This window comes from Pezoporus flaviventris, unplaced genomic scaffold (assembly GCF_033815535.1).
Source record: "Pezoporus flaviventris isolate CSIRO_AGI_PZ_B2104156 unplaced genomic scaffold, CSIRO_AGI_Pfla_v1 ptg000013l, whole genome shotgun sequence".
Classification (NCBI taxonomy): domain Eukaryota; kingdom Metazoa; phylum Chordata; class Aves; order Psittaciformes; family Psittacidae; genus Pezoporus; species Pezoporus flaviventris.
The window spans coordinates 39,165,836-39,187,644 of record NW_026892561.1 but is presented as its reverse complement, the minus strand read 5'-3'; the positions used below and the strand labels follow the sequence as shown (position 1 = coordinate 39,187,644).

Here is a 21,809-nt window from a genome sequence, read left to right as displayed (position 1 = left end):
AAAGTAGAATAATATCTGGAGCAATTAACTAAAAAAATTACTTGTAAATGCGTAAGTATTTCAGAGATCCCAGTAAGTGACTGTTGGTTTCCAGTGCTACCTAAGATGATTTTTGGATCAGGTGTTAAGAGAAGCTATGTTGATTGAATCAACCAGCCATCTACCAGGATAAAAATTGAACACCTGTATTTGTTTCTCTGGCAGCTGCTGTCAGTTTGTTACTACTTACAAGCTGACCTTGGGATGCAACTCTGTTACAGATTAGCAAGTGTGAGCTTGTAAATGAGATCATGAGTTAACACGATCTCATTCTTTGTTAAGTGATGATACAGAAAGACAAGTTGGTACTGAAATAGATAAGGATGTTCAGGTTTTGGATGTTCTTTTTTCCCTGATGGGGAAATTGAAATGTGTATCAGACTAGGGAAGAGTAAGACCTTTTGTCAGTGTCTCTCAAACTATACCCAGAGGAACTTCGGTATGATGTTGAGCTTTTGTGTTAATGCAGAAAAAAGACGTGGAATTAAAATTTAGAGATATACTTCAGCTTGCCTAATTTTAAAAGCAAGTTGAATAAAACTCAAAGATTCTTTCACTTTCGAATGTATAATACAACAGATGGAGCAGCACATCTATTGAGTGTAATGTGCCATACATTTTCCCTGATGTTAGAGATGGAAACCAAAATAACTTGTATGCATTAGTAAACAATAGGTACTGCGTTATGAATCCATAAATGGCCAAGTAGTTATTTTGTGAGTACTATCCTCAGAGGCATAAAATGAGGTCCTGTATGTTGTGGAAGTAGTCATGTGGGGCTGTCCATCACCTTACGAGATGGCCTACAGGCTTAGGAAAGGTAGAAGGTGAAATAGATGCTAAAGAGCTGTGTGCATTTTAAAATGTCATCTGAATGGTCAGTGGATCTCTGGCAGCTGGATGTTGAATTTGGGTCACTTTCAGAGCACAGTTCTTATTTCTGGTCTTGTAAGCTGCTTCTCAAACCAAGTAAATTTTGTTTGAGATTAAAACACCTTGACAGTATGAATGAGGAAGCATGCAGCTGGAATAATTCTTGGAGATATATTCCAGTTGATTAAGCAGAGCTTAAAAAATAATGTCAATTTGAAATCTTCAAGAAACCTATTGTTCAATATTAAAAATTCTCATAATTGTAAAGTAAAATTTAAAATTATAGAACAACCCCCTCAAAACAGTATTAAGTTGTTAATTACATTAAATGTTTGTAGAATACAAGAGGAACGTGATGAAAGACATAAAACAAAAGGTAGATTGAGTCGTTTTGAACCACCCCAGTCAGATTCAGATGGCCAGCGTCGCTCAAGTAAGTAGATACTATTTTTTATGTTTGTTTGGGCTACATGATTTGTAGACTAAATTATATATGTGTTTTTTCTTCTCTTTATTCAGTGGATGCGCCTTCAAGAAGAAACAGATCATCTGGTGGTAATAGAGATTCTTTTCTCATTCAATCTAATGTTGCCACTTAAATGTGTAGCAAAAATTATGACTTTTTTTTTTTCTTCCTTTTTTTTCCTCCATCATTGTAGTACTGGATGATTATGCACCAGGGTCACATGATGTTGGAGATCCAAGCACAACAAATTTGTATCTTGGAAATATTAATCCCCAGGTAAGTTTGGAGTCATGGAATGCACTGTTGGCATGTTTGGTTCCAGATGAATTTTTTTCCATTGGCAGTTTTCCCCTTTTTTACTTTAAACCATTTGCATATGTTTAAACCCATATACTAGGTACAGTTGGTGACCGTAGAGGCAGTGTTCATTTGAATAAATGCTCTGCACATGATGATGCAAAAGTTAACGTTTAGACTGTTGATTACTAGATGGAAAAATACTCAGTTAAAATTATTTTTCCATAGGTATCTTCATGCAAGGTGGATCAGATCTCAAAAATTTGAGTGTGCTCAGTTTAAAATGCTGTTCTAAAAATTATTATTTTTGCAGTAGATCACACTGGGGAGGTGTCAGTAAAGTGCTGTTTTCCAGGAAACTCAGAAAATTAAAATCTGTACATTTGGACAATAATAAGGATGAGAATCTTAGGAATACAGTAGCAAAATGATAATTTTTACCTTTTTTTCATGTAGATGAATGAAGAGATGTTATGTCAAGAATTTGGACGCTTTGGACCATTAGCAAGTGTTAAAATTATGTGGCCAAGAACTGATGAAGAGAGAGCGAGAGAAAGAAATTGTGGCTTTGTTGCCTTTATGAACAGGAGAGATGCTGAAAGAGCATTAAAGAATTTAAATGGTAAACAGATTTCTCATTTTGGAATTCTAATTATTTTTGTAGGAATACTGAGGAGTAACTACGTCTTCAGGTTGTTTTATCTAGTAGGCTAGTAGGTAGGCATGCTGTAACTGGAATAGATATCGCACTGGCAGTGATTTTAGTTCACACTGTTTTACTGGCAGCTGAATGTTGTCAAACTACGGCATACACATAGGGCTGGTAGCTTTTGTTGTGGGTAAAGATGTAATGTTTCCAACTGTTTTGAAGATGTGAGCAGGAGGTAATGTTTGATAACCTCTGCTCTAAACAGGCTATTTTAAGAAGCAATCTGTTGTAGTTGTTTCACAACAATTTTTTTTTTTTGTGAATAAATTTAACTAGAGTACAGACTATGATAAATATTTGGTGACAGATATGTTCTGTTCTTCTGGCTAAATTCCTAATACTGAAGAGGTAACTACTACACTGGATGTGTAATTTTGCATATAAGAAATGAAAAAACCTGTGTCCTTACAGTTCAGGAAGAGCCTGGAAATAAAAGAAAAATCAGCATCCAAGACAAAAAGAATAAAAACTGAAAGGTTGCCCTTGCACAGTTTAGTCAAAGTGGTTCCTTTACTAGGACCATTAGTAAGACTTACATTATGTAGGAGTTCTTACATTTGGTTTTGATAGCATAATTTCAAGTTTGTTATTATGAGCAAAACATTTTGGTGAATTGGAGAAACAGTATGATTAAAAAGTTGTTCATTCTCATGTGCTGAATATCAAATTTTTAAAATTCTTTTTTCCCCAACAAGTCAAATAATTTATACTGTAGCCTCCTGAAAAATGTGCTTTGGGGGAGGATTAATTAAACATTACATGCAATAGGCTTTCATTTGCATGATGTAGCCTGATAGATGTGATACACTAATCGGCAGTTAAGCAAAAAGTAAACCATGGCAGGCAAATCTAAATGCTGTGCTTACATGGAGAAATCTCGAGCAATGCAGAACCAATTTATAGCATAATGGAGTTTTTGTTTTATTTACTTTCACTTTTTCAGGCAAGATGATTATGTCGTTTGAAATGAAGTTAGGCTGGGGCAAAGCTGTACCTATACCGCCGCATCCAATATACATCCCACCTTCTATGATGGAGCATACCCTCCCACCTCCTCCATCAGGACTGCCTTTTAATGCCCAGCCTAGGGAAAGATTGAAGAATCCTAATGCTCCAATGTTACCACCTCCAAAAAACAAGGAAGATTTTGAGAAGGTAATTTACAGTACCCTGGGCCATATCTCAATGATAAATACTACACTTGTGACAGTATTTCAGTGGCTTCATAGATTTGCATTGTTCAGGCTGACTTTGGCGGCACTTACTGTACAAGCTCAATGGCTCCCTGCTGTAGCCCAAGGGAACCTACTTAATTTCTGAAGTTCTATTTCATGTCTAGGGAACAGTATGTTTGGTCTTGATTTATTTTAGTGCTGCTTTAAATTTGGCTATCATTTTCCCCCTCCAGGCTCCCTGGATTTTTTTCTCCTACGTCCCCCCCCTTTTGTTGGCTGCCAAATTGCAGGATCTAAATTGTTTTATTTAGAGAAAATACTACATTTTAATTTGGGTAGCATTATTTTTACACTATTTTAGTGGAGTTGATATATTTTATGTAGAAGGTAAATAATCTGGACATTGAGTAAGTATTTTATGCTACTTACGGAGTCAGTTTTCAAACTTTTTTTCTGGACTATTAGCTGATAAAAGGGTAAGTATCTTGTAATCACAAACCAACTTGATTTACATTTGTCAGAATTTGTTGGTTCTTTGAACGACACTTAAATGTTAGGGCTGTTTTTTGTAAGACTTGGGAATAAAGTAATAACAACGTGATTCAAGTCAAATACTTTAGAATCATTTCATAAACTTAAGAACTCCTTTCTTAATTTTATCAGCATAGTACCTATTCAGTGCATCAATGTACATTCTGACAGGAATGTTCTGATACTTTGCAATTAGTGAACCTTTATGGTTCACTGACAACCATTTGCATTTTGTGTAATTGCTTAGTTATAACTTCACAGCAGTGATTGCCTGCAAAACTTGTGATAGATGTGTAGTATTTTCATTGCATATGTATATTTTTGCTTGTTACTTGTTAACAATACTCACATATTCTATGTTTATTATCTGATGTGACTTCATATACAGACTCTGTCGCAAGCCATAGTCAAAGTGGTTATCCCAACAGAAAGGTACATGTTTTTCTTTATTATTACTGATCTAAATATAGAAAATTTCCCCTTCGGAATTTTAAAGAAAAATGGTGATGTTGAGGAAAAGGTAATGGCTTGACTGAGCAATGGTTGCTTCATGACACTTGTGAGAAATGTGTGTGTTTTACGGTCTTATTATCTTAAATAATTTTTTTTTTCTTGTGAAGAGAGGTTTAGGTTATTACCTTCTTGCATTTAATTTGAGTACTAGAAATAGTTGCAGGGTAATTTTGTGAGTGAACACTAGGGTGAAATAGCTTGTCTTAGAGATGCTAAGTCCTGACATCAGTCTCTGCGTACTTTGTAGCTAAGAGGCAGCTGTCTCCAGTGTGGTGGTATGGGATTTTTTTCCCCCTTTATTCTTTCTTTCTGTTTGTTTTTAATATTTTTTAATCTTTTATTTTATTTTTTAATGTCTGCTTTTTTTTTTTTTATGTGCAGCAGTTAATAATCATGGATGCTGAAAAAGTTAGTTCTATATTTCAAGGGTATTTTTACAGTTTGGCCCCCATCAGTGCTCCTACCTTCTCACTAGCATAGGTATACTCTTGCTCAGTTAAGCTAAGACCTTTTCCCAAACATAGGAAGACAACACTGTTTTAAAAGTAAATAAGCACAAAAGATTACCAAATTCTCTTTGACATTGGCCTTGGTGAGCAACACCAGCTGAACTGTCTGCGGCAGCGGGGGACCAGGAAAACATCATGGGATGGATTGGGAAAGTATACAGTTTTTGACCAGACATTGGTACGATCGGCTCCAATAAATGTGGTTTTATTATAACTGAAAAAGTTTTTTTTGTTGGCCAACTTTAAGCTAAATGACATTTAAAAATAATGTACTTAAAACTATCATCTTTTTTTACTACACTGTTTTAATTGTCACAAAGTCCCTTTTTTCTTTTTTTTTGCCTGTGTGTGGGGGGAGAAAGAGGTTTGTGAAGGTAGTTACGTTAACATACATGTCAGTCGATGCTCAAACGCACTAGTATTTCTTGATTAAATTTTAAGTCAGTGCAATTTTTTTGGGTAAAGACATGAGTAATTAGGACAACCAGGAGGAGTCCTGATTGGACAAAAATACTGAATAGTAGAACAAGTACTTGTAAAAGTTTACAGTGCTTACAGAGTAAGTAGCTTTCAGAGGAAAATCCTTCCATCTTATTTACTGTAGCATTTTGAAAGCTCGCATAAGAAAAGCTCATGTTAATTGAATTGTATTTGAAAATTTTTTTTCCTGATGACTTTCAAAGATAATGACAGCTGCTAAGACTATTACGCAGTACATTGCATCATGCAGAAATTTCAACTGGCTTCAGTGGGACACTGTATTTAATTATAATCACAACATTAATTAATACTGGTTTTAACATCTCTTACTTCTTTGTATTTGCTAAACAGAAAAACTTGAGTATACACTGTCAAATTTTTTTTGAGAAATTCACTTTCAAGTTGTCATGTCTTATATACCCAAAATGCATGTAATAACCTCTTTCAGATATGGGATGTACTGAATCTTTGTTCCTAGATCTGAGATACTTCCAAAGCAGATGTTCTTGTTCAGGCATAAGTGACTCTTACGCAACTTCATGGTACTCGATCAAAGAAAAATTAGATGAAAATCAATGGCTTGGTTCTGCAGGAAGCCAGAAGTGATCACATTGAACTTGCCTTAAAATGAGTGAATGGTGTGATAGCTCAGAGGCTTGAAATCTAGTTGGTAATTGTTTTCTTACTGATGTTTTCAAATACAGTTCATGTAGCAAGTACCGCCTTGCTATTTAGACATTCAGAATGCTGCTTTAAATAAAATGGCTACAGAATTATTGAGACTATGTCCTCTTTACAGTGTTTCTGGGATTATAAAAAAGAAATACAGGAAAATTGAACTGATAGCAGCTTTTTTTGTGTAATATTTGAGGCAAATGTCGATATATGCTAGCTGGTATAAAACAGCACATCTGCTAAGTTGGCAGATGGCAGGGGCTGGTTTTTATTACTATGTTTTTAAGCTGATTTTTTTTGATCTAGTGCATTATATCTGTAACTTTGAATACTCATGGTAGAAAATAATCACCTCATTACTAAGAAGTAATTAGAAAATTCTCTAGCTTTTAATGTAACAGTTTTTGAATTTTAATAAATAAAAAAGCTCTAAAAGAAAGTCTGAGATAATGTGAAGAAACAATATCCATTTGTTAAATCTAAGAAAATAAGTTTAAAAATATAAAAATCTGTATATTTTTATTTGTTTGCATCACATTCAAGGGACACATGCTGTGGAGCTTTTGATATAAGTAGGAAATCTGTAGGTGAAATTTCAGGATCCTGTTTCCAAAAAAATTCAAAAGGTTGGAAACTGCTGATCACTGTTCTTCACTAAACTTAATATGACTGTCTCCTGTTAGCATTTATAAGTGACTCTGCATTGCAGATGTGGCTTGAAAAATGTGCACTTCACATCTGCTTCTTGCCTGTCTCAGGATGGTAGTGCTGAATGAAATGAATTCAGATTTTTATTTAATTTTTTTTTTTAATTGTGACTTGGTTCACTTGAGTCTGTCAGGAAGGAGACTGGATGGTATGACATGAAATAATGGACAGTTTTGTTCTATGTCAATAGTTGAGTCTTAACCAAAAAGAGATTATCTGAATTTAATAAGATCATTGCCCTGTTTGGCATCAAGGAGGTTATTTTGCTTTTCATACTGGAACATTTCAAAGCTAAATGCAGTTTCTCTTGAATATTCAAAACTATGTGTCTTTAAGCATAATATTCAGCCACTTCTTCCTCTGTAGAACTTTGGCTAACACTTTGGTCTTAGTTCTAGACAGTTTAGATGAGGGCTTAGGTTTTTGATAGTTAATTGTACTTTGGTGTTCAGTTGCCCATTTTTATGCATGAGTACTATTAAGCACACGGTTGTAGGGTAAGCTGTGGAAATTCAGGAAAGAGGTTTCCTCTTAACCAGTTGTAGGCATGTTTATATTTTAGAATGCCCGTGTCTACGATGGAAGGCTATATGTTACATGTTACCAATCTTCTGTACAGTTCTCTTAACAATACAGCAAAATAATCTCCTGCACAGTTGTAGTATCTTAGGTGGAGTGTAGTTCTATATAGTGTTAGGTCTGAATCAATTTTTCTTTAACTGTGTTGTTGTTGTAGGAATTTGCTCGCTTTGATACATCGAATGATAGAGTTTGTGGTACGGGAAGGGCCTATGTTTGAAGCCATGATCATGAACCGAGAAATCAACAATCCCATGTTCAGGTGCTTATTACATTGCTTCAGTTTGACATAGCACTATTTTCATTGTTGCTAATATTTTGCATTTCTGAAATGCTAATAAGAGTTGGTTTTACTATGTCTATCATTATTTGCAGATCGAAAATGTTCAAATTATATAAATGCTAATGTTGTGTTTTTGAAGAGTGCACTTCATTCCAGTTGTTACCAATGTATATGGAGAAATAAAACACTATACACTATAAAACACATCTGTACATACATAAAGTATCTACATAATAAATAAAATTACATTTAACGTCCACTTTTGTGAGGGGTTTGAAGCCATCAGTGGAAGTAGTAGCATTCCTTTCTTAAAAAAAAAGACAAAAGTCTTCCCCAAAACAGGCATAGTAACTCAATGTAAAGTCCAGTCTTCCTGGAGCCTAATTTCTAACTTTAGCAAGAGCTGGGAGTTGTTCTTCTTTTGATGCTAGTGCAAATATGACGGAATACTAGGCGAGTAATGAAATCGTCAGAACTACCAGCTATTGTTGGTAATGGAATAAAAAAGGATTAATTACCAAATTTCTTGTGAAATGCAGTTACTGAAAAGCTTTTCTGTGGAAAAACTAAATGACCTTTTAAAAATAGTTTACTTGCTGTAAGGTTAAAGTGTGTTTCATTATGTTTTTTGTATACAAATTGAGAAGATATCCTGGCCATTAAAAATGGGCTACTCGTGCCCCCTTCCACCCTCCAAGTCTTGTCCGTGTTCTGACAATTCAGGCAGTTTAGTGGTGGAAAACTTAAGTTCATTCTGAGGAACCTGTGCAACTACAAGTTCCTGCACCACTTCTGCTGAGGTTGCAGTTGCTCCCATAGTGACTTTTCCTAGTGATGATTCTTCTGCTTTACTGTCCGTTTCCACGGGCATTCTTTTTAACCCTGTTTGTTCTTTTAACTTCTGACAAATGCTTTGCCTTTGAATTCTGCACTCTGCTTTGCAGTTTGCACGTGTATGTGCATGAGCAGTTGTACTTGTTCAGCACAGCTGTGCAGTAGGTATACATGATTTTAGCTATCTTGAGTTCACTCAGCAGCTGGGATGGGATTCTGAGCAGAGTTTGGCAGGTTTTACTTTTTTGTTTTTGTTTTTTTTTTTTTGTTTTTGATATTTTATTTTACTACTTCCTTTGCATTTGCCTCAGTTAAATAATGTGTGATATGTTTTGTATATTTTCTTTGCTCTTTGGTCTAGGTTTTTATTTGAAAACCAGACTCCAGCCCATGTGTATTACAGATGGAAGCTTTATTCAATTCTTCAGGCAAGTAGAATTTGAATGACCATTCATAACTTTCAGCATAATCAAATGAAGAAAACCAGAATTAAAATACTTTTGTTTTCTTTTAGGGAGATGCTCCAACAAAGTGGAGGACAGAAGATTTCCGTATGTTCAAGAATGGATCATTTTGGAGGCCACCACCATTGAATCCATACTTGCATGGGATGTCAGAAGAGCAAGAAACGGAAGCGTTTGTGGAAGAACCAAACAAGAAGGGTGCACTTAAGGAAGAGTATGGAATTCCATCAGTTTATATGGCTGGTTTGGGCAATTTATGAGGCTAATCTGCTTGGGTTTTTTCCTGTTGGGATTTTGTAGTTATAATACGTCATCCCTTAAGTGTTACCATGCTTGCCATAGTGTTAGTTAGAAACTCTCTTAACCTCAGTGCTTTTCAGTTAGTCTTTTTTTATGATGCTTGTTGCTAGATACATTCTGGATTTGATTAGATTTATCATCATTGAACAGTGACGGGGGTTGGAATGAGATGATCTTAAGGTGCTTTCGATCCCTAGCTATGCTATGATTCTACGAATTTTTATTAACCCTTTATTTGAAGGTGCTTGGGAAGATGGGTTTGCCTGCCATTTTCTCTGGGGTATGTAGCAGCTCAACATTGCTATACTCTCGTGAGCTGAACAGTTATTATAAGCTTAAACTTATTGATAGTGTTCATCAGAAATTAAAATTGGGAGCAGTTGGTAATAAGCAGGAAGAGAGACATCATCTGAGTTCTTTGTGAATTGTGGTGGGGACAGCTATAGAAGTGGAAATTCATACCTGAGTTTCCTAATTTTGCTGTTACTGTTCCAACTGTGATCTTAGCATGCAGATTTATTTTTGTTTTATTCTTTTCATCATAGTTATGATACCAGTCATAGTTCTAGAGGTTTTAGTACGTAATTTATTTCTTAGATCTTTTTGAAGGGCTCAGAAAGATACTCTTTTGAGAGTGTTGTCTATATGTGGAGGTTAGGAAGAACCTGAAATAATTGCTTCCTACCAGCTTTCTGCATCTTTTTTTATTCTATAGCAGAAATTACTTGCATGCTTTAGATTTGTCTGTTTTGATTTAAGCTTAAACTAAATCCCCAAAGATAATTACATTATTAGAGATACTGATGTGCTGTGTTAGCTATTTCTATTATTTTTCCTTGACTTCTGTATGTAGTCAAGACTTGAGTGGGAATTTTTGCACTTTGTTTATGTAATGTGGATGCATATGTTCATGAGTCACTAAAATATTCAGACAACAGAATATAAAAATATTTAAAATTGCTTTTGTCCTAAAGATGGAAGAATCAAAAGCATAATTAAATGGAAATTTCCCAAAGTATTGTTAATTTTATATTGAAAGTATTAAAATTTCTGATATTTCAGACAAAGAGACAAATTAGAGGAAATTCTGCGTGGATTAACACCTCGGAAGAACGATATTGGGGATGCAATGGTATTCTGTCTAAATAATGCAGAAGCTGCTGAGGAAATTGTAGACTGCATAACAGAATCATTATCTATTCTGAAGACTCCTCTTCCGAAGAAGGTCTGGAGATTTTCTATAATCTTATATTCTGGGGGAAGAGCTCATGTAACAGCACATACATATTATTTACAAGCATTATTTCATAAGTTTCAGATAGCATTAAGATTTTTGTTTTAAAATGAGGGCTTGAATATGAGTATACTTCTTCTCCTGTGGCATTTTATTATGTATTCTATGTCCATCATATTTGAAAAATCATGGCAGTCAGGTGAAGTTCCCGACGACTGGAAAAAGGGAAATATAATCCCCACTTTCAAGAAGGGGAAAATGGAAGACCCAGGGAGCTACAGATGAGTCAGTCTCACCTCTGTGCCTGGCAAAATCTTGGAGCAGATTCTCCTGGAAGGCATGCTAAGGCACATGAAAAACAACAAGGTGCTTAGTGACAGCCAGCATGGCTTCACTAAGGGGAAATCCTGCCTGACCAATTTGGTGGCCTTCTATGATGGGGCTATGGAACTGATGGACAGGGGTAGAGCAGTTGATGTCATCTACCTGGACTTGTGCAAAGCGTTTGATACTGTCCCACGTGACATCTTTGTCTCTAAATTGGAGAGACAACAATTTGATGGATGGACCACTCGGTGAATAAAGAACTGGCTGGATGGCCGCACACAAAGAGTTGTGGTCAATGGCTCAATGTCCAGCTGGAGACCAGTAACGAGTGATGTCCCTCAGGGATCGGTGTTGGGACCGGTCTTGTTAAGCATCTTTGTCGGTGAGATGAGCAGTGGGATTGAGTGTGCCCTCAGCAAGTTTGCTGATGACATGCTTGTGAGGTGGGCAAATGCCAACCTTATGAAGTTTAACCATGCTAAGTGCAAGATCCTGCAGCTGGGTCAGAGCAATCCCAGGTACAGCTGCAGGTTGGGGCAGAGAAGAGATTCAGAGCAGCCCTGTGGAGAAGGACTTGGGGTGTTGGTCGATGAGAAACTTAACATGAGCTGGCAGTGTGCGCTTGTAGCCCAGAAAGCCAACCGTATCCTGGGCTGCATCAACAGGAGCATGGCCAGCAGGTTGAAGGAAGTGATCCTGCCCCTCTACTCTGCTCTTGTGAGACCTCACTTGCAGTATTGTGTGCAGTTCTGGTGTCCTCAACATAAAACGGACATGGAACTGTTGGAACAAGTCCAGAGAAGGGCCACGAGGATGATCAGGGGACTGGAGCACCTCCTGTATGAAGATAGGCTGAGAAAGTTGGGGCTGTTCAGCCTGGAGAAGAGAAGGCTGCATGGAGACCTCATAGCAGCCTTCCAGTATCTGAAGGGGGCCTATAAGGATGCTGGGGAAGGGCTCTTCATTAGGGACTGTAGTAATAGGACAAGGGGTAATGGGTTAAAACTTAAACAGGGGAAGATTAGGTTGGATGTAAGGAAGAAGTCCTTTCCTATTAGGGTGGTGAGGCACTGGAATGGGTTGCCCAGGGTAGTTGTGAATGTTCCATCCTAGGTGGTGTTCAAGGCCAGGTTGGTCAGAGCCTTGGGTGGCATGGTTTAGTGTGAGGTGTCCCTGCCCATGGCAGGGGGGTTGGAACTAGATGATCTTAAGGTCCTTTCCAACCCTAACTATTCTATGATTTAATGATTACGTTCGTTCTGAATTTGCTTGTAATTTAAATTCTGCCTTTCTGTGAAGTTGAAAATAGTTTGTTCAAATAAGGAAATAAAAACTGGAATGCCGTGATCCGTCCTTTGTAATACTGTGCAATAGGTTACAGTGGTTAGTACCGTGTAGCATAAGGTACTTGCCTCTTAGCATGTTTATCAACAATATGGCTGTGTTACACTTAATTTTAATTTGGTACTTCTAGATAGTTTAAATTATCTTGTATTTTTTTTCTGGAAAAAATGCATATATTTTCAGGATCATTTAAACTGTAGAGTTCTCTTGACTTGAACATTCTTTATTGTAGATTGCAAGATTGTATCTAGTGTCGGATGTGTTATACAACTCTTCAGCTAAAGTTGCCAATGCTTCCTACTATAGAAAATTGTAAGTATAATATTTTGATTGATTAAAGAAAACCAAAAAATCCTTGTGTTCAGTTTTGTGTATCGGTGGGTAAATGTGACTAGAGAAATTAACGCTTTTCTGTGAGGTTACTGTTACAACACTGATATTTATAACTCTCTGCATGAAAATGTATGAGATGTAGTATCTTAATGCATATGATTGTTTTACAATATAAAAAGAAGTGTTACATGCCCTTTCAAGGGCCCTGTCAAGGGACAACTTACGTGGGACTTCACAGAGGTGAGAATAACTCTTGTGCCCCTTTACAGAAAGAGAGTCTGTAGGTAATATCCAAGGTATGGTATAAGAAATAATGCATGTGAAGAAGTCAATTTTAGAAATAGATTTTTCTTTTTTTTTCTTTTATTTTAATTGAAAGGTGTTTTTTTTTGTTTTAAATCTCCATGAACTTTGAAGAAATTGTGAGGGACTTATGTACTTTGTTTCTAAGGCACTGAGAAGAATTTAAGAACAACGTCCAATGGAGAGTGCCTTTGTAATATTTAGATATTTAATTGCATCTACGTCCTGGAGTTTCTCTAACATTATGGTAGCATGATGGGAAATGTTTAGCATGTTATAAAACAAGTGATTGAAAATTATGTTTCTTGTGGCAGTGTGTCTTGTTGTGCCAGGGTTCTTTTCTGCACATTGAGAGAAGCTCAAGGGAAGCTAGGCAGATGCTACTCACTGTGCTTTCATTGAGGACCTCATTGAGTAAATTAGACTAGAAATATAACAAAGAATTTTTAAAAAATACAAGGTGAATTTTGAGACAATTCTTTCATTTTATATGTTTGTAAAATTCCTTTTATCCTCCTCCAATCTTTCCAGGTGGTATAAAGAGACTGCAGCAGATGTGAAGATCTCCCTTCACAATTCTGTTGTTGTCCATGATGATTTAATATACAGTAATCATTTGCTTTATAGTTCAGTACATGGCTAATATAGGGATCAAAATTTCGTATTTTTGAGTCCTGTCCCAGGCATTTTCATTAATTATGTATGTCCAAAAAACATATATTACAAAGTTTAACTAAAGAAATGTATATGTTTAATTCTAGTTTTGAAACAAAATTATGTCAGATATTCTCTGATCTCAATGCTACTTACCGTACAATACAAGGCCATTTACAGTCTGAAAATTTCAAGGTATGTATTTCATTGTTATTCACATGACATAGAAGTCAAATAAATAGGTGTTCCTGCACAAGAGATAGCATACTATGATAGATGATTTAGACCTCAGGCTTCCTCAGTCAGCTTAAAAAAAAATAAATAAATCAAGTTTTCTCTCTTTTAAAGATAGGCTTGAAATTAAGGAAGAAAATTAGCATCTAACAACTGAAGTGTACCTGTAGATGTATATTGGTGGAGTTGAGAGGATATCTGTGTAGTACTTGAGGTACAAACAAGGCCCTCTAGCCTTCTGATTATTTTTGGACTGCCTATATTTTGGTTTCAGAAATAAACTTGGGTGCTACCTGTGGGAAAAAACTGGTGGATTTGACAGCATAAAGTTATTTTTAAAGTTTTTTTTGTGCTAGGCTTTCTTTTTTGAGGTTTAATAAGCAGTCTGATCATGGGTAGTTGAGAGTGATTTTTGAGATGAAGTGCTCTGCTTCTCACCATTCTCATGCTTGGCCTAGCTTTCCCTTCTCCTGTTTTAAACAGTCTTCTGCAGTTTGTTTTTTGGTTTTGGGTTTGTTTTTTTTTTTTTGTTGGGGATGAGATTTTTTTGTTTGTTTGTTTGGTTGGTTGGTTGTTTTTTGTTTTTTTGTTTTTTTTTTTTTTCTATTTAAATCAATCTTTAAATACAAAGCTGACAGTGTAGTTTTTCTGTTTAAGGGTTTTATCCTGGCTGTCCTACCTCTCTCCTCCCAATTGCTACAGATTGAAAATCAATTGTAGTTACATGCTATTTTAAAACTATTTATTGAATTATGTAGTAAAGACAGGCAGTAGAATATTTTTTATTATTATTTTTAATACCTGTAGCTACATTTAATGTGCCAAGCTTGAGTTGAAGCTTGACAAAAACAGACCCCATAAAAGTAGGAACATAATTTCATTCATATCAGCATGGTATCATTGTAATGTACTCTAGTATGGAACTACTTAGGAGTAGCTGTCTACAGTGTTAGTTCTCTGTGGTGTATTTCCAATCACTTAAAATTTCCTAATACAAATTTATGAGCATGTTTTTTCCCTGTTGTTTCTAGCAACGGGTAATGACATGCTTCCGAGCATGGGAAGACTGGGCAATCTATCCAGAACCATTTCTGATCAAACTACAGAATATTTTCTTGGGGCTTGTAAATATCATGGAAGATAAAGAAACAGAGGTAAGTGACCTTGGCAATGATTCTAGCAGCTGCTGAGGAAAATGTGTAAGTATGAAATAGGGCTGACAAGGACTATTTTGATGTCTCTATTAAGGTGAACAGACCTTTTTTTCCTGTGAATCCTTACTGTTAAATACAAATACTGTTTGATCTGTTTATACATTTGTTGCTTGTAGATTAGGTGTTGTGGTGGTGGTATATTGTGAAGCCATTTCAGAGCAAAGACAAGTGGCAGGCATCTGGCTGCCTGAATCATCCACATTCTTTTTGTGTGAGTGTCACACTTAAATGTGACGGAACCATTTGAGCTTTCTTAGTTTGAGAGGAAGGTTGTTGTAGGTCATTTGCACTGGTGATATTCTACTTTGATCTTTGCTGTACTGTATTAGAGCAGCAAGTTCCTAACTTCTGTGTTATGCTACAGTATTTAAATATATTTTTTTTTTAAATAGAGGTTATTTTAAATAAGATATGTAATGAGTTTTAGTTACTATATAGTGATATGTATAAATTACTATTCAACATTTTTAAGTTCTATGCTTCAAAGTTTTGGGATGCCATTAGCACTGAGTCAGTGTGTACTGATCTTTCGGTTATGTATATGTATTACTCAAGAAAATAAAGACATAAATGTATGTATGTTTAGGTTAAGTTAATCTTGTAACTCTGGAAACATGCCTTTCGGAACAGTTGGAGGCAGACCTACAGTATAATTTGAAAATTGGCTTATTTCTCTTATAGTAGAGCAGAGTGAACATGCCCCTATGAAAGACAGTGTACCTAACATGTTAGAGTATGTAGGTGTACAGGTGTACATAGCATTTACACGTGTTCCTTAAATTTGTGTTCTTGCTACATAATCAATTCCTGTTAGTTGTTCAGATTGCTAGTTCTCACGGAATCTTTCGTATGGACTAAGTATGATTTATCTAACTGTAATTGGCTCATTTCAAGCTAAACCTCAGCTTAGTATCTTTTCTTTTAAATATAGGTATTGCAAAGCTTCCCGTACATTGTGGACTTACCTAAAATTCGTACCTAAAATTCATACCTACAATTTTTTATAGGAGGATATTGTCATGTGAATCTTCTACAATAAGCAACTGTACTGGGTAACAGAAGTTGTTAAAGTTGAGGGGTTTTGTGTTTAGGTATTTTCAAAACTGTTCCTTTAAGAAGAAATGAGTCAGTGATTGCAGAAGTAAAGAAAAGGAGTGTAGATTTGTTATTGAAATAATTAATTATTCTTTGCTTTCAGGAAGTACCAGACGATCTTGATGGTGCTCCCATTGAGGAAGAGCTTGATGGTGCTCCACTAGAGGATGTGGATGGAATTCCTATTGATGCTGCTCCTATTGATGATCTGGATGGAGTCCCAATTAAGTCGCTGGATGACGATCTTGATGGAGTTCCTTGTATGAAATGTTTCAATACTGCTTTCAGTTTGAACCTTCAATTTTTAATGATCTGTTTTCCCCAAGTAGTTTTTAGAAGTTCAGCCAAGAATTAACATGGCATGTAGCTTTGTAAAATGTTGACTTTGATTAATTTCAGTTTGTTCTAGGAAGAATTATTTTAAAAGCTGCTTTTAGTCTGTGATTGCTTCAGAGACACAGTAGGTGTCTTCTGATGTTACGGGTATCCGGTTCCAAATACTAATTTCTTTTTTTCTGCGAATAATAAAGCAGCTTAATATGCTTTAGTATTTAAATCTGATAGTTATATTAGGATTTTTCTGTTTGTACTTTTGAAGAGTACTGGAAATTATTTTTCTGTGTCTTTAACAGTGGATGCAGCTGAAGACTCAAAAAAGAATGAGCCTATATTTAAAGTTGCCCCTTCGAAGTGGGAAGCAGTGGATGAATCAGAACTGGAAGCTCAAGGTTAGTTTTCAAAGTGTATATTAAAGTAAATGCCTCCTGAAGTAAACTGAAAGCTTAATGTCACTTCTTTGTTTCATGAATATTTCAACTGATCTGCTTAAAACTGTTAATGTGATTTCTGTAGGAATGCAGTAGGGTTTTCAATTGTAACTTTTTTTTATTATAACTTTGGTGAAGAAAATAGTGTATTCTGGTTTTGTTACTCTACTTCAATAACCTACCAACCTTTAGAAATAATTTCCAGTTCACTAAATATTGGGGAAAAAAATAAAAATCTGGGTGTGTGGTTGGTTGTCTTTCTACATATTTGTTTGGGAGGTGAGATTTTAGAAACTGACAAATGGCTGCTTTTGAAGGATTTACTGAAACATGACACATGATATAAGTCAGTAGCTCTGCAAATAGTAAATATTGTGATAGTGTGGAGATTTGAGTATTTCTGTGAAATAGAAGTCTGAATTAAGTTCTAGGTGCTGGTAAATTGTTTTACATCTTAACTTTTATTATATCTACAAATACTAATTTTGAGTTTGTGATAGCTTTTTTTGTTGTTAAAATGATCTTATGGTCTCTTCTAGCTGTTACTACTTCTAAATGGGAGCTTTTTGACCAACATGAAGAATCCGAGGAGGAGGAAATTCAAAAGTAAATACTCTTTCATTCTCTTGAAAATATGCTTTCTGCTTCTAAGGTTGACCATTTTTGGAACTTCCAATGAGATATATGTATTCTGTGTATCATATGCATATATATGCATCTATATGCAATGTATGTATTGTAAGAGCAGAACAAAAAAAAAATTAGAAAGTAAGGAAATGGAGAGAAGTCAGGATTTTAGTGCAGCTTGCTTGCAGCCTGCATAATTTTTCTCTATCATAAAACATTATACCTTTTGGTAGAGTTGTCAACCATAATCTTTAAATTGATGCTGATTTGGTAATGTCAGATAGTAAGAACAAAGGCAGTAGTATTTTGCATTTTGGAAATCTTGATGTCAGGTATGTATGAATATGTCTAAACCTCTGCCTTTTGCTTTTGAGACAAACACAGTGAATCATGTTCCAGCGTAGATGTTTCTTTGGGTACTAATAGACTCCATGCCATCTGTTGTTTCTGAGCAGTCTTTTACTTTGGGCAGTTGAGAGCATCTATTAGTTAATGCTTTAAATATATTACTGCATTGCATGCAGTCCTGCACCACTGTAGTGGCCAGTCTGGGAATATAATTTTGAGTATCTGCCATGTCAGGTTTGTCTCCAAAAAGTGCAAGTGTAGTAAATATTGTTCCTTTATAAAACAGTGTATTTGAAAAGCAAAATTACAGTGCTGAAACAGATTTTTGTTGAGGTAGTGGACTTGTTTTGTAGCTGAGGCAGATGTAGATTTGGTGACTAAATTTCAAGAATTGTTCTGCAATATGTTTATATAAAAAGTTTAAATTTTCTGGGGATAATTCTATGAATAGTCTTCCAAAACCGTAACAATTTAGATGAGAATATCAAGATATGTCTCACAGAAACTTTTGTAGCTGCAGACTTTTACACAACATAATCTTACTTAACAGACTTCAAACCTAGTAACTAATCCTAGATAATAACTAGGAGAGACGGTAAATTTTGTAACAGATCGTTCTTATATATATCTATATCATTTAATTCTATGTTTTCTGTAAAGTCAAGAAGAAGAAAGTGAAGATGAAGATGACACTCAGAGTTCGAAGTCAGAAGAGCAACACATGTATTCTAATCCTATTAAAGAAGAAATGCCTGAATCCAAGTCATCAGTTAAATATTCAGAAATGAGTGAAGAAAAGCGTGCCAAACTCCGAGAGATAGAGGTCAGTATGCGCTGTTTTATGGCACCCTTTGGTACCTTTCCAGTTCTCACTGCTCCCCAGTTCTCTGCGTATAATAGGGAGTTATTTTTACTGAAATCATTAGAATCCTTTTTTTTTTTTTGTAGTCCAGTGTGTTTTCACAAAGATATGTTGGTTTACCAGTCTTGCTTGTTTTGGCTTTTAAAATAATGCAGGAAAAATGAAGAATTGAGTCAGAGTATATTGCATGTTGAGAATTACTCTTCTTCAGTGTCCTTTTTCAGTACCACTGCTAGCTTGTGATTGCATGGGTTGCTCTACACTTTCTTCCTCTTGCCACATCGGAGTGACTTTTGGATGTGGCCTTAGTCCTATGCCTTTCTTGTTCTCTCTCTTGCCTTGAAGTGTCTGTATTTTATTGCATTTAGAAGTTGCACTTTTCACTGTATCAGCCATCAAACAAGGAATTAGATGTAACTAAACCAGGTGGCTCTGGAAATGGGGTATTTTAATCAAAGACCTACATGCAGTTTATAGGACTCTCTCGTTCTGTTATCCTTTCTCCAAGCATAGGCCGTAGTATAGCTGTTAAAGTTGATGAGTGCAGATTCTTAAGTATTCATACTGGCTTCTGAGTTTGTGGCTGACTGAGAAGGTAACTAGAACTTGCATTTAGCACAAGCTTTGTCTCGCAGTGAAGCCCTTCTGTCATACGGTGCCATGCAAAATTGAATTTAAAATGAAATTAAATTTAATGCAATTAAAATTAAAAGGTTTAAAATTGCATACAGCTTTCCAGCTTCTATTCAGTATTAAAACCCGTGATACACTGAACACTGAAATTCCTGTGCCTTCTGTTCAGTGCATTAAATTGATACTAAGAAGCTGCTAAACTACTTGTTGCAGTTGTAGCATCTCCAAGTGACAGATTATAATTTGGGTAATATTTTGAATGTGGAATTGTGGCTGCCTATCTCTCTATGTTATAATGTACTAGTTCGCTAAAATCAGACATTAGCAAAGCCCCGTGGTAATCATTTAAGGTGTACAAGTGATATTTTAAAATGTCACAACTGTTGTTTCTCCCAAATATGCTTCTAGTAATTAAAATTATTAAAATTAATGGACTGTAACTCAGCACTTAGAAACCTCTTGCTTTGCATAGCAGTTTGAAAGTTCATGATGCATAGCCATTTGAAGTGAGTAGATTCTGAATCTGAGAAAATCTAAACGGTATTTGTGTCTTGTCTTGACTCGTGGTGGCAGTAGTTTTGTAGGAAATATATGTTGTTAGACTAATGAAAGTACAAGTGTACCTACTTTTCATTTTGTTGTAGTACTGATTGTACTGGTTATGGAAAGGGTTCCTTTCAGACTCGGGGATCTGTTTTACAGAAGTTATCCTAGCAGTTGTGGAGGCGGATTAGGAAGTCATTTACTTTAACCATTGTCAATTTTACATCACACAAGTGTTGCAAGTACATTCATCAATGCAAATGTCTCTCACAGTTTTATATGGTAAATATGTGATGTTTTCAAGTGCATATTACCATCTTTATTCTTTCTGGTAAGTGAATTACCACCTCAGTTTGAGACTTCTGGAATATCCAGAAAAGGATTGTAATTTTTTTCTTTTTTTTTCATTTTCAGAACATTTCAGACACTAGGTAGAAGTACTTAAAGTCTCTCCTTAAGTTTGTCATTGACAGGAAAGTACACAAAAAGCATTCACACTCAAAGTTTCTTCTTAGTAAGTACCCAGTCCCTGCCGAAGAACACATCCATTATTAAATTTGAGGGGAGGAAAAAACCAACCCCGATTACTAGCTTTAACAATTACGCCATCTAACGTAAACTGTTAAAAATGTCATGTGACAGACAAAAAAGTCTGATTCTCTGGCACTTTACACAGTGACTCGCAGGGAAGCTGACACATAATTTTTAATGCATTATTTTAAATTAATGAGTACAATTTTTTTCTCTTGGCACAGTTAGTAAATTCAGTTTGTCAGCTGGGAGGGAAAAGTGCAGTAAGAAATAAACTTTGGGCACAGCCATCAGACTGGTGCCATCAGAGAAGGCAAGTTGTTAACCCTTTGTTTGCCTTCCCTGTACCCTTGGGAACCTGGAGCGTTAACTCTTTCCAGACCTTAGCCAGAACAAAGGATTTTCTTTGTAACATAGAAGAACAGTGATTTTTTCACAGTTTGGTGTGGTTTGTTGTTTTTTGTTTTTTTTTGGTTTTTTGTTTTTTTTTTTTTTAAGTGTGGGAAGATTGGTGCTTTGCTTTACATTATACCTCAAATTTCAGAATGGTTTTTACAGGTAAAATGAAGCAGCATTGTCCTCCTTGGACCTTTCTCTAAGGTACTTTACTTCTGTCTCCATGTTGCTGTGCAAGCTTTTATAATCCTACCCAGAAAGCACAGAGTGGAGGAGGTTTGTCCTCTTCAGTAACTGTCTTGGCTCACCTTTGTGTTAGCTGAGACCTCAAAGTAGAATTTCATTGCTTAATCAGAGGTAGGAGACTAATGGTCTGCAGTCTTCCTGTTCAGCCTTTCTGTTACATACCACTGAACTCCAGGAGGTGCAGGGTTGGGTTCTGCTGTACTGTCCTGTGTCTGTGCTCTGTCAGTATCCCCCTGCCCAGTGCATAGAGATTCCCCACAGCTGTGTACCTGCCTGTCCCCTGCTCCTCCCACCCCACCCCTCAGTGTTTCATGGTATTTGAGGTGCAATTTATTTTTCTACCAAAAGCCAAGGAGGTTTTTCCTGTATGTCACCAAGGAAAGGAGGTTACTCTCCTTGCTTTCTTGATACAGATTGCTGTACCAGACAAGATAGATCAGAGTACTTTTGGTGTAGTATTCAGTCTTCAACAGAGAATGACTAAAGCACAAGGTAAGAACAGATAAAGTGTAGTCCAGAAGAGCAGATCGTATGCAAGGCCTGTTGTGAATTTCAGGGCCCTGTGTACCTTTGTCAAGAACCCAAAGTTCCACAGAGTTTCCATTATTTCTTTTATGATGCTTAGTATGCAGAGTAGTTATAAAATCATAGAATGGTTTGGGTTGGAAGGGACCTTAAAGATC

General features: G+C 35.9%; 1 protein-coding gene across 7 annotated transcripts in view; it reads left to right on the top strand.

Moving 5' to 3' along the window:
- Positions 1 to 21,809, top strand: part of U2SURP (U2 snRNP associated SURP domain containing) — a 45,425-nt gene that overhangs the window by 14,064 nt on the left and 9,552 nt on the right. For 3 of the 7 annotated variants that reach the window (XM_061452896.1, XM_061452891.1, XM_061452894.1), the window contains 17 exons: positions 1,251 to 1,345; positions 1,432 to 1,467; positions 1,572 to 1,654; positions 2,132 to 2,297; positions 3,328 to 3,539; positions 4,479 to 4,522; positions 7,712 to 7,816; positions 9,033 to 9,099; positions 9,186 to 9,349; positions 10,498 to 10,660; positions 12,573 to 12,652; positions 13,738 to 13,825; positions 14,896 to 15,018; positions 16,277 to 16,433; positions 16,806 to 16,901; positions 17,480 to 17,546; positions 18,576 to 18,738. In XM_061452896.1, the coding sequence (XP_061308880.1) occupies positions 1,251 to 1,345; positions 1,432 to 1,467; positions 1,572 to 1,654; positions 2,132 to 2,297; positions 3,328 to 3,539; positions 4,479 to 4,522; positions 7,712 to 7,816; positions 9,033 to 9,099; positions 9,186 to 9,349; positions 10,498 to 10,660; positions 12,573 to 12,652; positions 13,738 to 13,825; positions 14,896 to 15,018; positions 16,277 to 16,433; positions 16,806 to 16,901; positions 17,480 to 17,546; positions 18,576 to 18,738 (1,909 nt within the window). Of the gene's footprint in view, positions 1 to 1,250; positions 1,346 to 1,431; positions 1,468 to 1,571; positions 1,655 to 2,131; positions 2,298 to 3,327; positions 3,540 to 4,478; positions 4,523 to 7,711; positions 7,817 to 9,032; positions 9,104 to 9,185; positions 9,350 to 10,497; positions 10,661 to 12,572; positions 12,653 to 13,737; positions 13,826 to 14,895; positions 15,019 to 16,276; positions 16,434 to 16,805; positions 16,902 to 17,479; positions 17,547 to 18,575; positions 18,739 to 21,809 lie in introns of those variants that run through there. The other 4 variants (XM_061452893.1, XM_061452895.1, XM_061452892.1 and 1 more) reach the window with 3 other exon arrangements.